This window comes from Microtus oregoni, unplaced genomic scaffold, assembly GCF_018167655.1.
Source record: "Microtus oregoni isolate MIOR12 unplaced genomic scaffold, Mior012 000006F_ref0000085, whole genome shotgun sequence".
In the NCBI taxonomy this organism is placed as follows: Eukaryota; Metazoa; Chordata; class Mammalia; order Rodentia; family Cricetidae; genus Microtus; species Microtus oregoni.
Window position 1 is genome coordinate 56,370,425 of NW_024543065.1, and position 17,414 is coordinate 56,387,838.

General features: G+C 49.2%; 1 protein-coding gene across 4 annotated transcripts; it reads left to right on the forward strand.

The window, feature by feature from the left end:
- The first annotated feature begins 284 nt into the window (after positions 1-284).
- Gmfg (glia maturation factor gamma) lies at positions 285-12,775 on the forward strand. Of its 4 annotated transcripts, none has more exons than XM_041654155.1 (8): positions 285-381; positions 5,031-5,080; positions 7,069-7,165; positions 7,250-7,299; positions 8,531-8,580; positions 11,195-11,277; positions 12,229-12,302; positions 12,602-12,775. In XM_041654155.1, coding segments are annotated over exons 3-8 (330 nt in total). In that variant the 5' UTR covers positions 285-381; positions 5,031-5,080; positions 7,069-7,164; the 3' UTR covers positions 12,674-12,775. The 4 variants fall into 4 exon arrangements, with proteins under 4 accessions (XP_041510089.1, XP_041510086.1, XP_041510088.1 ...); XM_041654152.1 differs by having other exon boundaries at positions 293-506; XM_041654154.1 differs by lacking the exons at positions 285-381; positions 5,031-5,080 and adding an exon at positions 921-1,073.
- Positions 12,776-17,414: the final 4,639 nt, after the last annotated feature.

A 17,414-nucleotide genomic window follows, 5' to 3' on the forward strand; every position in this document is an offset into this window, starting at 1 on the left:
AACGAGGCCTGGAGGCCCGCCCTCTCCTCACTGCGATTGGTCGGACTTGGGGGTGACGGGCAGACGGCCGGGTCCCGGGCGGAGGGCAGAGGGCCGGGAAGGGGAGGGGCGCGCGCCGCGTTGCCCCGGGCAACAGGCTGGCGGAGCCCGCGATTGGGCCTCCCGGCCCGCAGGGGGCAGCCTCGCGGCCCTCTAGCTCAGCAGAGGCGAACCGAGTCACAATTCCTCATTCTGGCGTTCAAGGCCCCCCTCCTCCCCGCCCCTCGGTCACGCCCGGCCCTAGGTCTGTACCGTGTAGTGCCTTCGCCATTTGGGGTTACAATGCTGCATTCCGGCTCCTGATGCGGATCGGCCGCGCCTAAAGTGACACAGATGAGCGAGGTGGGCCCTTTAAGAGTGGAAAGAAGACCCCCCCCCCCCGCACAAAAGAGACCGTCAATAAATGGAGATCGCTCCCGTCGCTTTTGTCATGATCTTAGTCCGTCCACAAATTGTCCTGCGTCGGGGTGACCTGAGAAAGGAGCCGGCACTCCAGAAGAATGACAGCAATGTGGCTTGTTCTGAGAGCCCCAAGAAATACAGTCAGGGTGGAGTGTCTAGTTTACGACAGGCAGTAGTAGGAAATGAGCGGCGACCAGATGTTTGGCCACTGGAGGGAGTTTGCACTTGTGCTGAAAGTGGCTTGGGGGATGCGGAAGGGATTCAAGATTGGGGAGGTCTTGAGTTAGGAGTTTAGAAGCGACGCCTCTAGCTTACACAGGGAGGTGGGATGGGAAGGAACGGGACGCCGGAGGAGTCCAGGGAGCTACCGGGGTAGTTGGGGCGGGGTTGCGTTTGGGAGGGACTCTGGGGAGGGGAGGAGATGGGAGAGACGCCTAGGTGGCCCTCTGAACTAGCCTTTTGCCACTGCCTGGCCCCAGGGCGGAAGAGAAAGTTCCAGGACAAAGCTCTCTGGGAGATCGGGTCCCAGAGAAGAAGCTCAGTGTAGGACGCCCAACAGCGAAGTCAAGAGCATTGCCCCACCCAGCCACAAACTCAGGCTGAAGACCAGGATTTAAGGATCATTAGAGATGGTAATTGAAGCTTTGGGAGTGGGTGACCATTCCCAAAGAGTGTATGGGGGATGAATGAAGACTAGGATCAGACGGAACTCTGAAAATGAGGACACTTGGTTTGAAAAAAGAAATGGACACTAAACGAAGACTGTGAAGTGGCAGCAAGAAGGAGTAGAAGGAACAGGGCGTAGTGGCGCAAGTCTTTAATCCCAACAAAGACAGAGGGGTAGGGGGGACTTCTCTGTAAATTAGAAGCCAGCCTGGTCTATGTATATAATGAGACCCTGTCTCAAAAATAGGAGAGGAGAGAAGGGAAGGGGAGGGGAGGGAAGGGGGAGAGAGGGAGAGAGAGAGTGAGTGTGAAAAGGGTAAGGAAAGACCATTTCATACCAGGGGACATCACAAATCCCATCTATTGACTTGATTTGGAGTTTTTGAATTAGGATCTCATTCTAGTCGTGACTGGCCTAGACTTTTTCTTATACTATACAAGTTGCACTTCTCCTTTCAAGTGTGAGCTAACCACACCCCCCCCCCCCCCACTTTTAACTTTGCTTTGTTTAAAGACATTTTTCTAGCCGGGCGATGGTGGCGCACGCCTTTAATCCCAGCACTCGGGAGGCAGAGGCAGGCGGATCTCTGTGAGTTCAAGACCAGCCTGGTCTACAAGAGCTAGTTCCAGGACAGGCTCTAAAGCCACAGAGAAACCCTGTCTCGAAAAAAAACAAAAAAAGGTTAAAGACATTTTTCTGAGGTGAAAGATGGATCTGCAGTTAAGAGCATTCACTGCTAGGCCAGAGGACCTGGCTTCAGTTCCTAGCACCCGCATGGAAACTAACAACTGTAATTTCAGTTCCAGGGGAATCTGTCATTCTCTTCTGACTTCTGCAAGAAAACACACACATAAAAAGTTTAAAAATAGGGGCTGGAGAGATGGCTTAGCGGTTAAGATCATTGCCTGCTCTTCCAAAGGTCCTGAGTTCAATTCCCAGCAACCACGTGGTGGCTCACAACCATCTGTAATGGGGTCTTGTGCCCTCTTCTGGCCTGCAGGCATACACAGAATATTGTATACATAATAAATAAAAATTTAAAAAAGAAGTTTAACAATAGTTTAAGAGCCAGGTGTGGCGGTGCCTGCTCTTAACCCCAGCACTCAGGAAGTGGAGGCGGGTGGACCTTAATCCCAGCACTCAGGAAGTGGAGGCGGTGCATGCTCTTAATCCCAGCACTCAGGAAGTGGAGGCAGGTGGACCTCTGAGTTGGAGGCCAGCCTGGTCCACAAAAGTGAGCTGCAGGACAGTCAGGGCTACTCAGAAAAAAACCCGGTCTCAAAATATATAAATAAATAAAAATAAATAAATAAAAAAGCTAGCATTGTGGCATGGAGTTTAAGAGAAAATTGGGAAGTAGTAAGTATAGACAATTGTTTTGGGAAAGTTTGGAAGAAAATCAGCAGCAGGTGGGGCTGCCAAGCCATACAAGTGACAGAGAACAGGAAGAATCAGTTCTGTTTTATCGTATGGGTTCAAACTTAACGTGGTCAGGCTTTGCACCACACACCTTAATCTACTGAGCAAACTCCGTGACCCTGTTTGCTTTGAGACAGGGTCTCACTGTGTAGCCCTAGCTGTCCTGGAACTTGGCTGTATAAACCAGGCTGCCTTCAGATTCATAGAGGATCCATCTGCCTTTGGCTCCTGGGTACCTGGATGAAAGGTATGCACCACCCAACCCAGCTATTTATTTTTGAGACATCTCTTCCCAGTTGGGCCTCTTAACTCTCCAGGTAGCCAAGAATGACCTTGAACTGTAGACCCTCCTGCCTGCTCCTCTTGAGTGCTAAATGTGCTACTTTATATAGTTTATATGGTGCTGGGGATTGTGCCCAGGGCATGCATGCTAGACAAGTACTCCACCAACTGAGCTATGGAGCCAGCTAGATTAATGTTTGTTTATAGATCAGTTTTTATTGTATGTGTATGGGTCTTTGCCTGCGTGTTTTTCTGTGTGCCACATGCATGCCTGGTGCCCATGGAGACCAGAAGAGGGCATTGGATCCCCTGGAAGTAGAGTTATAGACAGTTCTTAGACATCACGTGTGTTTTGGAAATGGAACGTGAGATCTCTGGACGAGCAGCCAGTGCTCTTAACTATTGCTCTATTCCCCCCCCCCCCTTATTTTTGGTCTTTGAAGACGGTGTCTTGTTATATACCCCTAGCTGGCCAATACTCCTGCCTCAGCCTCCTGAGAATTACACGTGTCTCACCACACATGGCTGGAGACGAAGCTGTTCATTTTGAAAGTGGAAGAACTAACATTTCACGAGACCTCAGAGGGAGAGTCATCAAGGGACAGGGACAGATTACGGGAAGGGTTGGAGAATAGCTGTAGAGGTGGCCTGGCAGGTGGAGTGGAGACCAGTGGTGGGGTCTGACCATTGTTAGAAAGGAGAGCCAGTACAGAAAGCCAAGCGGAGCTAGGGATTAGGAATATTTTTTTCTTGCCTGTATTTCTTCACTAAAATATATATGATTTTCTCATAAAGTACTTTGTTTGTATAACTTCTTTGTAGAACACTTGGGTTTATTCATTGATTTTTTTAAAATCTATGCACTTAAGTAGGTCATATTACCCAGTATTCCATTTCAAGAAGGGGACGGAAACATGAGTACTTCGTGTGTGTGTGTATGTGTGTGTGTTTTGCATGAGAACAAAAAGCCAGGCCTTGTGTGTGTTAACGCATGCTTTTTTTTTTTTTTTTAATTTATTTATTTATTAAGGATTTCTGCCTCGTCCCCACAACCGCTTCCCATTTCCCTCCCCCTCCCCCCGATCAAGTCCCCCTCCCTCATCTGCTCGAAGAGCAATCAGGGTTCCCTGACCTGTGGGAAGCCCAAGGACTGCCCACCTCTATCCAGGTCTCGTACGGTGAGCATTCAAACTGCCTAGGCTCCCACAAAGCCAGTACGTGCAGTAGGATCAAAAACCCACTGCAATTGTTCTTGAATTCTCAGTATTCCTCATTGTCCGCTATGTTCAGCTAGTCCGGATTTATCCCATGCTTTTTCAGACCTAGGCCAGCTGGCCTTGGTGAGATCCCAATAGAACATCCCCATTGTCTCAGTGTGTGGGTGCACCCCTTGTGGTCCTGAGTTCCTTGCTCGTGCTCCGTCTCCTTCTGCTCCTGATTTGGACCTTGAGATTTCTGTCCGGTGCTCCCGTGTGGGTCTCTGTCTCTGTCTCCTTTCATCGCCTGATGAAGGTTAATATTCCTGAGGATGCCTATGTGTTTGTCTTTGGATTCGCCTTATTTAGCTTCTCTAGGAACATGAATTATAAGCTCAATGTCCTTTATTTATGGCTAGAAACCAAATATGAGTGAGTACATCCCATGTTCCTCTTTTTGGTTAACGCATGCTTTTGCTGAGCTACACACAACCCCTCAACACTCCTTTGTTTGTTTTATCAGATTTTTCTGAAGTTTTTGCTTGTTGTTCCTTTTTATTCTTTAAGATTTATTTTATTTTGTGTGAGTGTTTTACCTGCATGTATGTATACGACATGTATGTCTGGTACCCACAGAGGTCCGAAACTGGTGTTGGATGCCCTGGAACTGGAGTTGACTACTGTGTAGGTGCTGGGAATCAAGCCCTGATCCTCTTCAAGGGTATCCAGTGCTCTTTTGTTTTGTTGGTGTTGGTTTCTCGAGACAGGGTCTCTCTGTGTCGCTCTGGCTGTCCTGGAACTTGCTCTCTAGACCAGGCTGTGTTCTACTCACAGAGATCCTCCTGCCTCTGCCCTGAGTGTTGAGATTAAAGGTGTGCACCAACACCTCCAGGCTGCCAATGTTTTTAACTGCTCTTAGCTGGTGAGCCATCTCTGGAATCCTGTTGTTTTTGTTTTGTTTTGTTTGTTTTTTTAATTTTTTGTTCTCTCTCTCTCTCTCTCTCTCTCTCTCTCTCTCTCGACAGGATCTAGGTCCAGGCTGGGTTCACTGTGGTCCTTATTGGCCTCAGACTTGGTATGTAGCCACAAGTGGCCTTAACTCTTGATCTCCTGTCTTTATCTTTCAAAGGCTAGAGGGGGAGGACTGGCTCTGTTTGCTGCATTTGACAAAAAGCTGAACTATGTAGCCCAGGATGGCCTGCAATTATTCTCCACTCTCCTGCTTTTGCCTCCCAAGTGTTGGAATTACAAGCATGCATCACTATGCCCTACTAGTATCTACTCTTTCATTTTTAAAATTTTTCAAAAGATTTATTTATTTTATGTATATGAGTGCATGTACAACTTTATGCCCAGAGCACATCAGATCCCCTATAAATAGTGGTGAATCACCATCTGGGTGCTGGGAATTGAACTCAGGACCTCCAGAAGAGCAGCCAGTGCTCTGAACCTCTGAACCATTGCTTCAGCCCTCATTTTAAAATTTTTATTAGATTATTTTTTATTTGTTTATGTTTGTATATACATGAAAATGCCATATCCCACTTGTGGAGGTCATAGAATAATTTGTGGGAATTGGTTCTCTCCTTCCCCATGTGTGTCGCAGGGACTGAACCTAGTTCCCCAGGCTTGGTAGTAAGTACCCTTAACCCACCGAGCCATCTCACAGGTCCTATTCCAGTCTTTTGGGATGTAGTATCTATGTGTAACTCTGCCTATCCTGGAGTTCACTCTTGTCAACCAGGTGGCCTCAGACTTGCAGCCATCCTGAGTACTGGAATAAATACATTATATACCACTTTTATTTATTTTTGAGACAGGGTCTCTCTTTGTAGTCAGTCACCACTCTAGAAACTATGAGACCTTGGAGAGTGAAGTTGATAAAAGAGGCGGAGACCTAGCCAGTCCTGGTGGCACAGGCCTTTCATCCCAGTGCCAGGGAGGCAGAGGAAGGAGGTTCTCTGAGTCTTAGGCTAGCCTGGTTTAAAGAGCGAGTTCCAGGACAGCCAGGGCTACACAGTGAAACTTTGTCTCGAGAAACCAAAAAATAAACAAACAAAAACCATGTTTTGAAGAAACGGAGGTCACAAGATGCCTGTCTAGTTTTCTTGCAGTTTGTCATAAGCACTCAGAATCCTCACGCAGCTCCATCCCTGGACTATGTTCTAACAGTAGCCCTGGAAGAGCTGTCCTAGAACTCACTATATTGACCAGGCTGACCTCAATCTCATAAAGATCCTCCTGCTTCTGCCTAAGTGCAGGAACTGAAGGTGTATTCTACAACACCGGACTTGCTAACTATTGGGCACGTCTATCAACCTGGGGGATAGCTGAAGCTATTATCTTCACAGCGATCCCAGACCAGAGTCGTGGATGTCCTTAGCTAGGGCGGGACAGTGGGGCAAGCCTCACCGTGTATTCGAACCTCCATCTCAGTGGCCACAAGGCCTCCTGGGTTCTGGCAGATGCAGGGAAGGAAGGAAGGGGAGGAGCCCTTTGTGACAGTTGTCCCAGGCTGGGCATAAACAGGATGTGGTGTTAGGTGAAGCCTTCCCCTTCCCAGTCCGCCCCTCAGCCTGGGTCCCCACCTCTAGAAGACAGCGGAACTGAGAGGAGGCCTGAGGACAGAAAAGCCATGGTCAGAGGGCCTGGGTGGCAAGGAAGGGCTTGGTCCTGCTGTTTAGGGTGGACTGGGGCAAGGAGGGTGCATGGATGAAGGTCAGCTGAGGATGAAGGTCACAGGCGGGGAAGGAAGGTACCCAGCTGAGGCAAAGGATATAGCTAGGGCAGAGAGGTGGTGGTTCTATTTTGGCCCCAAGCAAGCAGATCCTTGGGTTTTCTGGAGTAATCCATGAGAACCTAGCAGGAAGGTAGAACCTGCCCTCTGTGTATACCCCGGAGCTGAGCCGTGTGTCACAGTGACTGGCACCCACTGAGGTGTTTGCCAAAGTCCTCTCACATGGGCCAGCTTCAGCTTCTTCCCTGGTTTATGGGGAAACTGAGTCAGGAAAGGAGCCAGGCTAGAGGCCAAGCCAGTTCAACTCCTCCCTGTCCCATTGGCAGTCGGACTCCCTGGTGGTGTGTGAAGTGGACCCGGAATTAAAGGAAAAGCTGAGGAAATTCCGCTTCCGAAAAGAGACCGACAATGCAGCCATCATAAGTCAGTGACTTCTGCCCTATGGAAGGGTGGGGCAGGGGTGACAGGGAGGGAGGGACCTGTAACCTGTGTTCTATCCCTCTCCAGTGAAAGTGGACAAAGACCGGCAGATGGTGGTGCTGGAGGAAGAATTCCAGGTGAGGGCCGGGATGTGGGACCCCTGAAAACAGTGAGAGGTCTGGGGACAGGGTTGGTAGACTGCTCCCTGGGTACGTCATAAGCAAGGTACAATGACACATGCTTGTAATGCCTGCGCTCTAGAGGTGGAGATGGGAGGGCCACAACGTTAGCTGGAGGATAGCCTGGGCTGCAAGAGGCCCTGTATCAAAAAGTCAAACAAAGGTTGGGCACAGTGGCTCTGGTTTTTAATCCCAGAACTCAAAAGGCAGAGGCAGGCAGATCGCTCTGTGTTGGAAGCCAACCTGATCCTACATAGTGAGTTCAAGCCTTACCCCTGCCTTTAAAAAAAAAAATAGCCGGTTATTTTAGCTAGGGTTGACTATTGCTGTGATGCCATGACCCACACAAGCTGGGGAGAAAGGGGTTATTTGGCTTGCATATCCTGAATCACAGTCCCACTGATGGAAGGCAGGGCAAGAACTCAAAGCAGACAGGAACCTGGAGGCAGGAGCTGAGGTGGAGGCCATGGAGGGAGCTGCTTACTGGTTTGTTTCCCATGGCTTGTTCAGCCTGCCTTCCTATAGAACCCAGGACCAGCAGCCCAGGGAGTGGCCCAACCCACAATGGTCTGAGTCTTCCTGTATCACTAAAGAAAGTGTCTTACAGGCTGTCTACAGCCCTTCTAATAGACACAATTTCTCAATTGTGTTTTCTCCCCTCAGACGTCAAGGTGACATAAAACTAGCCAGCACCTAGGGCTTCCGTTACAGATAAGGTAGCTCAAAGCCACCAACAACCCTGTATAACTGGATAAGCCTTCCATTTTGTGACCTCGCTGTCCGCATTAGCCTGCCTTCCTTCCTTCTTTCTGGGGTTGAGGCTCTTGGCAAGGGAGGGTATTGACCAGGAGGAGCTGGGCTTCCTTGGGCCCCCTGAAAGGAAGTAGAGTGCAGTGGTTACCATGGGAACACTGATTCAAATCGGAACTCCGGCATTTACTGTCTTGCAATGTGGAGCAAGTCCCTTGACATTGGTGTGCCTCAGTTTCTGTAGCTGGCAAGTGGGTATAATAAGACCTCCCATATAGTTCTGAGAAAACTCAATGAATCTGCCCACGCTTTTCTTCTTAGAACAACGATCACATTTCAAGTGCTCATTTAATGAACTGAATGATGGTTATTTGTTCCCTCCCTCCCTCCTTCTCTCTCTTTCTCTAACTGAACGATGGTCATTTGTTCTCGCTCTCAGAACATTTCTCCAGAGGAACTTAGATCTGAGTTGCCAGAGAGACAACCCAGGTAGGAATCCTGGAGGAAGGGGTGGTGTGGAGGACTATGGGTAGGGAGTGATAAAAGACCTACAGATTGGGGAGCCATGGGGCTCCAGTTCTGTCTATGTGCTCAGGATCTCTGAGTTTGAAGCCAAAAAGTCATAGTCTAGAAAATTTTTGTTGATTTGGTAATATTTTATTACAGAATTTTACGCTAGTATGATAAGGATCTATTTATTTTGTTTTATGTACATTAGTATTTTGCCTGTAGGTGTGTCTATGTACAATATGTGTGCCTGGTGCCCGTAGACATCAGAAGACAACATAAGATTTCCTGGACTTAGTTGTCAGCCACCATGTGGGTACTGGGAATGGAACCTAGGTCTTTGAAAGAGCAGCAAGTGCTCTTAACTTCTGAGCCATCTTTCCAGTCCTTATGCTAATAGTTTTTAAAGGGTAAACAAACCAGGAGGACATTTTAAAAATTAAAAAGTATTTAAGGCGAGGTTTGGTGGCACAGCACCTGTAATCCCACACTTGGGAGGCGGAGGCAGGAGGATATCTGTGAGTCAGAGGCCAGCCTGGTCTACAGAGTGAGTTCCAGGACAGTCAGAGCTAGATAGTGAGCTCTTGTCTCAGAAATTTTTTTTGTATTTATGTGTATGGGCGTTTTGCATGCATGTATGTCTATGCACTACATGTACTCAGAGGCCAGAAAAGGGCTTTGGATGCCCTAGAACAGAGTGTCGTGAACCACCTTGTGGGTGCTGGGAACTGAACCTAGTCCTCTGTAAGGGCAAAAATTGTTAACTGCTGGGACATATCTCCAGAAATTTGGCGGGTGCTGGTGGTGCTCACTTTTAACCCCGGCACTCAGGAGGCAGAGGCAGGAGGATCTCAGTGAATCTGGGGCCAGCCTGACCTACATACAGAGTGAGTTCCAGGACAACCAGGATTATTACACAAAGAAAGACTGTCTCAAGAAACCAAAAAAATTTTTTTTGAAATTTATTATTTATGTATATGTGTGTATGTGAACCACTTGGTATGGGTCCTGGGAACTCATCTTCTGTCCTGTGCAAGGAAAAAAAGGACTCAACCATAGAGCCATCTCTCCAGCTCCTCTTGCTGTACCTTTGAAAAATGGTCTCAGGTATCCCAGGTTGGCCTTGAACTCATTATATAGCCAAGAACAGCTTTAAATTCTAGGTCTTGGGCTGGGGAGATGGCTCTGAGATTAAGAGCACTGGCTGCCCTGAACTCAGAGGTCCTGAGTTCAATTCCCAGTTACCTCAGGGTGGCTCACAGCCCACTTTAATAAGATCTGGCGCCCTCTTCAGGCACACAGGCATACATATAGGCAGAAAATGGTATACATAATAAATAAATGAATTCCAGGTCTTGCCTCTACCTCCCAAATGCACCCTGCCCTCTCTGATTTCTATCCATTTCTTACTCAGCCTCCTGAGTGCTGGTACCACAGGCCTATGCCAGGCTCAGTCTCCTGAGTGCTGGTACCACAGGCAATGGCCAGGTTCAGCCTCAGGAGTGCTGGTGCCACAGGCAATGGCCAGGTTCAGCCTCTGGAGTGCTGGTACCACAGGCCTATGCCAGGTTCAGCCTCCTGAGTGCTGGTACCACAGGCCTATGCCAGGTTCAGCCTCCGGAGTGCTGGTACTACAGGCCTATGCCAGGCTCAGCCTCCGGAGTGCTGGTACCACAGGCCTATGCCAGGTTCAGCTTCCTGAGTGCTGGTACCACAGGCAATGGCCAGGTTCAGCCTCCTGAGTGCTGGTACCACAGGCCTATGCCACTGTGCCTGACTCAAACTGGTCTGTCCACATCTTTCATCTCGACTCAATTCTTTTTTGGTCTCTCCAGTTTTGAACCTCATTCCCAGGCTCAGGGACCTTTGATAACTGCAAAGACCCAGGACCCAGAACTGGGCCTCGCCCCTGGGAAGTTCAATGCTGATGTTCTTCCGAGTTTTAGCTTAGACTTTGTCTTTTGTGTGAAATCTGACCCGTTGGACAGTGGTGCTTAGCATCTTGACTCACATCCAGTTCCACCTCCTGGGTCAGGCACCAGCTCTCAGCATCTCCTTGTGATTGCTGTGCCCTCAGGTCCCACTGCTGGGATAGGGAAGCGTGGGCCCCAGCACGAGTCTCACATCACACGCTTGTTCCAGGGCATCTCCCTGGGAGTCTGAGCTCCAAGTGAATAACCCCGTGGCTGAGAACGCTCAACATTAATTTACGTTTTTTTTTTTTCTTTTTGGTTTTTCGAGACAGGGTTTCTCTGTAGCTTTGGAGCCTGTCGTAGAACTCACTCTGTAGACCAGGCTGGCCTTGAACTGACAGAGATCTGTCTGCCTCTGCTCCCGAGTGCTGGGATTAAAGGCGCGTGCCACCACTGCCCGGCCAAATTACATTTTTTAAGTAGTTGAGACAGGAACTGACGATGTCCAGGCTGGCCTCAAACTCACTGTGTAGCTGAGGTTAACTCAGCTTCAGCTCCTCTTGTATCCCTCGCAAGTGCTGGGATTACAGGTAGGTGCTGCCATAACCAGCTCTGGATCCGAGGACATGAACTCAAAGAACTGCTTCCTGGGTCCTAGTGTGACTTTCCTTTCTCTGCCGTAGGTTCGTGGTTTACAGCTACAAGTACGTGCATGCCGATGGCAGGGTGTCTTACCCTCTGTGCTTCATCTTCTCCAGCCCCGTGGGTGAGACACGGCTCTAACTGTCCTGAGGAAAGGGTCTTAGATGGCGAGGAGCAGTGTATGCGTGCGTGCATGCGTGTATGCGTGCATGCGGGTGTGTGTATGGCTATAGAGGTGTATGTAAGTGGGTAGAGGCACCTACAAGTATGGATATGGGTAGAGCACCAGCCCAGTTTGTTGTAAGCCCTGAGTTCTATTCCCAGCACCATCAAAAAAAAAAAAAAATGAACACAGGGGTATAATAGTAGCTGGGTATGTTGGTGCATGCCTTTAATGCTAGCACACAGACTGTGAATTTGAGAGTAAGTTCCAGGACAGCCAGGGCTATAGAGAGAGATCCTGTTTCAAACAAACAAACACAAAACAACCCCCTTCCAAAAAAAGTACTCTGAAGGTACTGTAGCCAGACATAGTTGTGTTCTGCATGCAGTCGCAGCCCTTGGGAGGCTGAGGCTTGAAGGAGCTTGAGTCCCAGCCTAGCCTGGGCCACAGAGTGAAACCTTATCTGAACAACAAACGGGGCAGGCACAGTGACTCAATGACTCAAGCCCTTAGCTCCCGCACCAGGAGGCAGGGGCAAGCAGATCTTTGTGAATTCAAGGCCAGTCTGGGCTACATAGAGAGACCCTGTCTAAGGAAAAAAGTGTAATCATGTATATGTGTGGGGTACGCTGTATGTGGGAGCCGTGAAGTGGAGGTAGGCACTTAGGTTCGTCAAGAGTGCACACATTCTTGTTCATGTTACCAGGAAGTCCTCACCAGAGGCCTGAATCTTCCTTCTCCCAGACACCTTCACTGTAACCTGAAGCTCCTAAACAAATCTAGAAACCCTGAGTACAGCCTTCAGGGTCCTGCTACATTCCTCCTTAAACTGCAGTGTCTACATGACCGCTTGAGTTTTACCAACCTGGAGTCATGCCCCCAGCCACACCCGTTCTTCTCTTCTCCACACAGGCTGCAAGCCTGAGCAACAGATGATGTATGCAGGGAGCAAAAACAGACTGGTGCAGACGGCGGAGCTTACGAAGGTCCAGAAGGAGCCCTAGCTCTGGAGAGGCTGGGTGACTCTGGAGTCTGGGGGAGGAAGCCAGGGGTTGAGCCCCTGGGACTGTGGAGCAGACCCCTGGATCTGAGAGAGGAGGGTTGGGCCTGGATCCTCAGATCTGAGGGAAGAGCTGGGCTTGGACTCCAGGGTCTGAGGGAGGATCCACATAGAGGTCTGGGCTCCTGGGGTTGAAGGAGGAGGGCTTGGATCTGGGCTCCTTAGTCTGAGGGGTAAGGAAGTCTCACTGGATCATAATGCTAAGACCTCTTTCTCTCTACCCAGGTGTTTGAAATCCGCACCACAGACGACCTCACGGAGTCCTGGCTTCAAGAAAAGTTAGCTTTCTTTCGTTGACCATTGAGCCAGGGATATGGAATCTTTACGCTTGAATACTCAGACTCCTAGGCTGATGAACATCCAAGAGCTAAATAAACGTTAAAAAATCAGGAATTTAGCGACCCTTAACTCGACTCTGATGCGGTTCTGATGTCTCTTTGTTCGTGCGGGCCGACAGTCCCTGCAGTTCCAGCTTGTGGCCGGCAGGGGGCGAACGTTTCCAGGGGAACAAAACTGGCCCGGGGAGGAAAAGACACCTGTTTCTTAGACACCAAGGGAGGGGACTGTGGAGCTTCCTGGGATGGAATGGGAAACTGGGGTGGCCGGGATTCCCTAAGGGAATTTTGGGAGGGAATGTTAGAATTTGTGAAGGGGTCACTCCTAAGAGGGAAAAGGCCCCTGATTGGAGAAAGTGCAGTACCCCCTCTCTTCACCTCTTCTTCCACTTTGGGATTAGAAGGCATCTTTTGGTACTAAATGCTTTGTGTCTCAGATGAGCCCTCAGGTAGGAAGAATTTAAAGCCATATATATATATATATATATATATATATATATATATATATATATATATATATATATATATATATATATATCAAACTGGAATTGCTTTTGGCACCAGTAGGATGCTAGTGATGGATAGCTTCAAGGTTGGACAAGCCTAAAGGCCCAGGACTGTGGGCAGTGAAGAGGATTTAGGGCTCAGTGACCCTAGAGGGCTTGAAGACTCAGGGAAGGGGAGACTCCCTACGCTCTTGTCTTTTCTCTTTCTTTTCTTCCAGGACCTCTGGGCACTGAATTCTCTCAGACCTTTCTCTCTGAAGGCCATGTATTCAGCACCCAGGGTATACAGGGCTCTGAGCCTGGCCGTCCTGAGAGAGGTGGATCTATTTCCTGTGCTATGCTCACTATCACCCATATTTTCTCAGTCCTCACACCAGGGGGGGGGGGGCCTGGAACTCCCTTCCTCCACCTTTTTCCAGGTTCCCTGTTGAGAGGTGGCCGTTGCCATGGTAACAATGACACAGTGACCTTGGTCCTGAGCTGTCCCTCTCCCCCCCAACCCTAATGCTTCTAGGGGCGGGCCTAGAAGGGAATTTGTGTCCTGCCTCTCCTCCTGCTCCCTCAGATTCTTCGCCCCACCCTGCCCCTTCTTTCCCTGTCTCCAGTCAAGACAAGCCCTTCCCAGAGAAATTCCCGATAACATATCTCTAAACTGGGCCATGGAGAAATGTCTTTAGCCTTCCGTGTTCTGGGGGCTTTTGGATCAAGCTTGTCTCCTCCCTGCTAGAGGCCCCACTCCCCTAAATTTTGAGACAGGGTTTCTCTGGGTAACCTTGGTTGTCCTGGAACTCTCTGTGGACCAGGCTGGCCTCAAACTCAGAGATCCACCTGCCTCTGCCTCCCTCCCCAGGTTCTGGGATCAAAGGTGTGCCACCACTACCTGGCCCCGAGTTACTTCTGATTACAATCTTAGTCCCCAATAACTAGGGGTGGGGTGGGAAAGAGAGGTCTGGGGATCACAGGGACATCTAATGAAGAGGTCAAGGAACCCCTGGCTTGCCAAGATTAGAGAGGCAATGAGACTTGTCTGAGATTACACACTCTTGACCACAAATGCTTGACAAGTACAGGTACCATACAGGCGTCCACTTAATTCCTACAATGCGCGATGAAGAGGTAGGTGGCCATGATGAAGAAACCGAGGCACAGAAGCTGAAGCCACAGACTATCACACATCCAAGGGCCACTCTGCACTGTTTCTGGGAAGAATCTCAGTAGCCTTTGCCTTCCTTCCCTTCTCCCTCCTCCCTACCCTACCCTTCAGAATTGAGCTTGCTTTTAGGTTGTAATGTATGGGACTCGCCCAATCAAGAGCAAGTTTGGAAAGCAAGAACCAATCAGAGGGTCCAGAACAGATTATCCGATGAAGAGTCAGTCAGTATAACGGGGGCTTTTTGTTGATGTAATGTATTTTATTAATGTATGTATGTATGTGTGTATGTGTGCACGGGTGTGTGTTCATGCGGGACAGCCAGAGGACAACTTTCACGACTTCTTTCCTTCCACCTTGTGGGCTCCAGGGATCAAACTCAGATCTTCAGTCTTGGCCAGAGGTGCCAGTGGGTACCGAGCCATCTCGCCAGCCCAAGCTCTCTGTTTTGAATCTGCACTCTATGTTTTCCCAGGGCAACTTCTTTCTATTCTTGGACATGGGGCAGGGCTTATGTTTGAGACGCTCAGAAGGGATTTAGCACAGAATAAAGACTCCCAGCCTAGGCCAAAAGTCAGGATTCTAAAGGGCAAGAAGGCAAAGATGGAGGGTGTGGTTTACTCAGAAGAGGTGGGGGGCTTGTATTTGTGGGCAGAGCCTAGGATGGCTATTATTTACTTACTCACTAAGAATCTAGAGTTTCAGGCGGGGCATGGTAGCACACGCCTTTAGTCCACACACTGAGAGGCAGAGGCAACTTGGTTTACATAACAAATTTGGGACCAGCCCATTACATAGAGTGGAATTTATGCTTTGGGGTGGGGCCTAAGAGACAGCAGGTAGGACCAGAATTGGTGAAGAATTCTAGGCTTGGTTATCAGTCTGTATTGGAAGTCTGCTGCAAGAATTGGGTCTCTAATTAGGAACTGCAGTGTGGTACTTTCAGTGGTCCATACCCCTGCCTGCTTCATAGACTCTTCACTTAGCCGCCGTGTCTCCGTTATCCTCCCTCTTCCCCTCACCTCCAGCCCCAGCCTGACTTCACCCCTCTTTCCCTTCATTTTTATGTTATGCTGCCCCTTATTATTGACCTGTGTGACCCTGGGCAGGGGACTAAGCCTCTGTCTGCCTCAGTGATTCTCATTTGTGAAATGGGGATAGTCAGGGCAGCTCCTCCGTACCCGAAGGCCCCGGAACCACTGCCACCTGCAGTATGGCTGCATCCATGCTCACGTTTGTTGCCGTGATTTTCCTGCTCCCTTATGTGTGGTACGTGCATGTACATGTGTGAGTGTGAGTGTATGTGTTGGCCAGAGGTCAACTTCAGGTGTTCTTTCTTAGAAGTGGTCCATCTTTTTTTTTTTTGAATTGTAAAAAATCATATGCCAGGCTGGAGAGATGGCTCAGTAGTTAGGAGCATTGCCTGCTCTTCCAAAGGTCCTGAGTTCAATTCCCAGCAACCACATGGTGGCTCACAACCATCTGTAATGGGGTCTGGTGCCCTCTTCTGGCCTTCAGGCATACACACAGACAGAATAATTGTATACATAATAAAAATAAATAAATATAAAAAAGAAAATTAGAATGAGTATTTTTTTAAAAAGTCATATGCCTGGGCAATGGTGATACCCTTAATCCCAGAATAAAAAAAAAATCATGTGTATGGGTACAATGTCTATGTAGCATTTGCCGATCTGGTGCCTGTGGAGGTCAGAAGAGGGAGCTGAATCCCCCTGAAACTAGAATTACAGAGAGTTGTGAGCTGCTATGAAGGTAGGTGATAGGAATTGAACCTGGGTCCATTTGAAGTCAGTGTTTTTAAGAGATGAGCCATCTCTCCAGCACAGGTTTTACTTTGTTCATGGGACAGATTCTCTCATTGGGACCTAGGGCTGGCAGGTTAGGCTACACTGAGTGGCCAAGAAGCCCCAGGGATCTGCCTGTCTCCGCCACCATCTTTCCTGCTGCACGGCAAGGGCTTCACAGGCTGAGTGATCCCCCCCAGTCCCTCTTTCTACTCTGTTTCTTCAAGGCTGTAGTGCTAGAAGGTGGAGTGCAGTTGGTGTTTGGAGGGTGTGGACAGGTGGAGTCTGGAGAGGGGAGACTAGGAGCTCCCCTGGGGCTCCTCTTGGTTTTGACTTGAACCATCATTCACCGAGGAGATCTGTGGTGGTGAGTTGGTTCTGGGAGTGTGCCTAGGAAGGATTTACAGGGCTTGGGGGAGGAGTTTCACGGCGGGGGTGCCTAATGGGAAGTGTTTGAGACACTGGTGCTGCAAAAAGATAGATTAGATTTTGACGGAAGGCTTTGCTGAGTTTGGGGTTCCTATGTGTATCTCAAAAGGAGATGCAACATGGCCTGAGATACCCATGGGCTCTAAGGAAAGGATGAGGAGGTCAGCTCTGTGCAGGGCAGAAGCTGGACGCTAAGGGTGGAAAGAAGGAAGAAACAAGTCATTCTGGGATCCCTGGGAGTCACAGAGGTCGCAAGGGCTGAAGGTAGCAGGACTGATTGCTGGGGATGGGTGGGAAATGGGGGCAGATAAACCAAGGGGGGGTCCTGAAAGGAACGGTGACAGTTCCAAGGTCCCCAAGGGTGTTGGATGATGACCTGAGGTATAGTTGGGGGAATGAGAAGCATTTAAGGGTCTTCCATGGGCAGAAGAGAAGTTTGGGGTCCCTTAGACATTAGCCATCACTACAGTTCCTCCTGGTGGGCAGGGAAATGAAGGTCCTTGATGGAGGAAGGACGTTGTTGGGGTTGGACCTAGTTTTTTTCTCTGAATGGCTATGAAACACGGTCTGGTTTCCCAGAGTTCCCCAAAGAGTCAAGCTATGGTGGGCTCTTTCTGGACCCTGACATATAGTCTGAGTCCTATGTGGATTTTGGGGTGTGGTCTGGGGGCCATCTGAGTGTTGGGTATGGGCGTGGGGGTGGAATCTGGATCCCCTAGGATGCTGTGATATGATCTGAGGTCCCTCTGGAATTAGAGGTGTATGGTCTAGGTTTCCTGACAGGGTGTGCCCACCCCCGCCCCCATCTGAGGT

Bases quoted from the DNA above. Each gene is read 5' to 3' on its own strand.
- Gmfg (XM_041654152.1), top strand. From the start codon at position 443: ATGGAGATCGCTCCCGTCGCTTTTGTCATGATCTTAGTCCGTCCACAA. The intron at 507-5,030 runs GTGACCTGAGAA...CTCTCTCGACAG, and splicing joins ACAAATTGTCCTGCGTCGGG to GATCTAGGTCCAGGCTGGGT. The intron at 7,166-7,249 runs GTCAGTGACTTC...ATCCCTCTCCAG, and splicing joins CGACAATGCAGCCATCATAA to TGAAAGTGGACAAAGACCGG.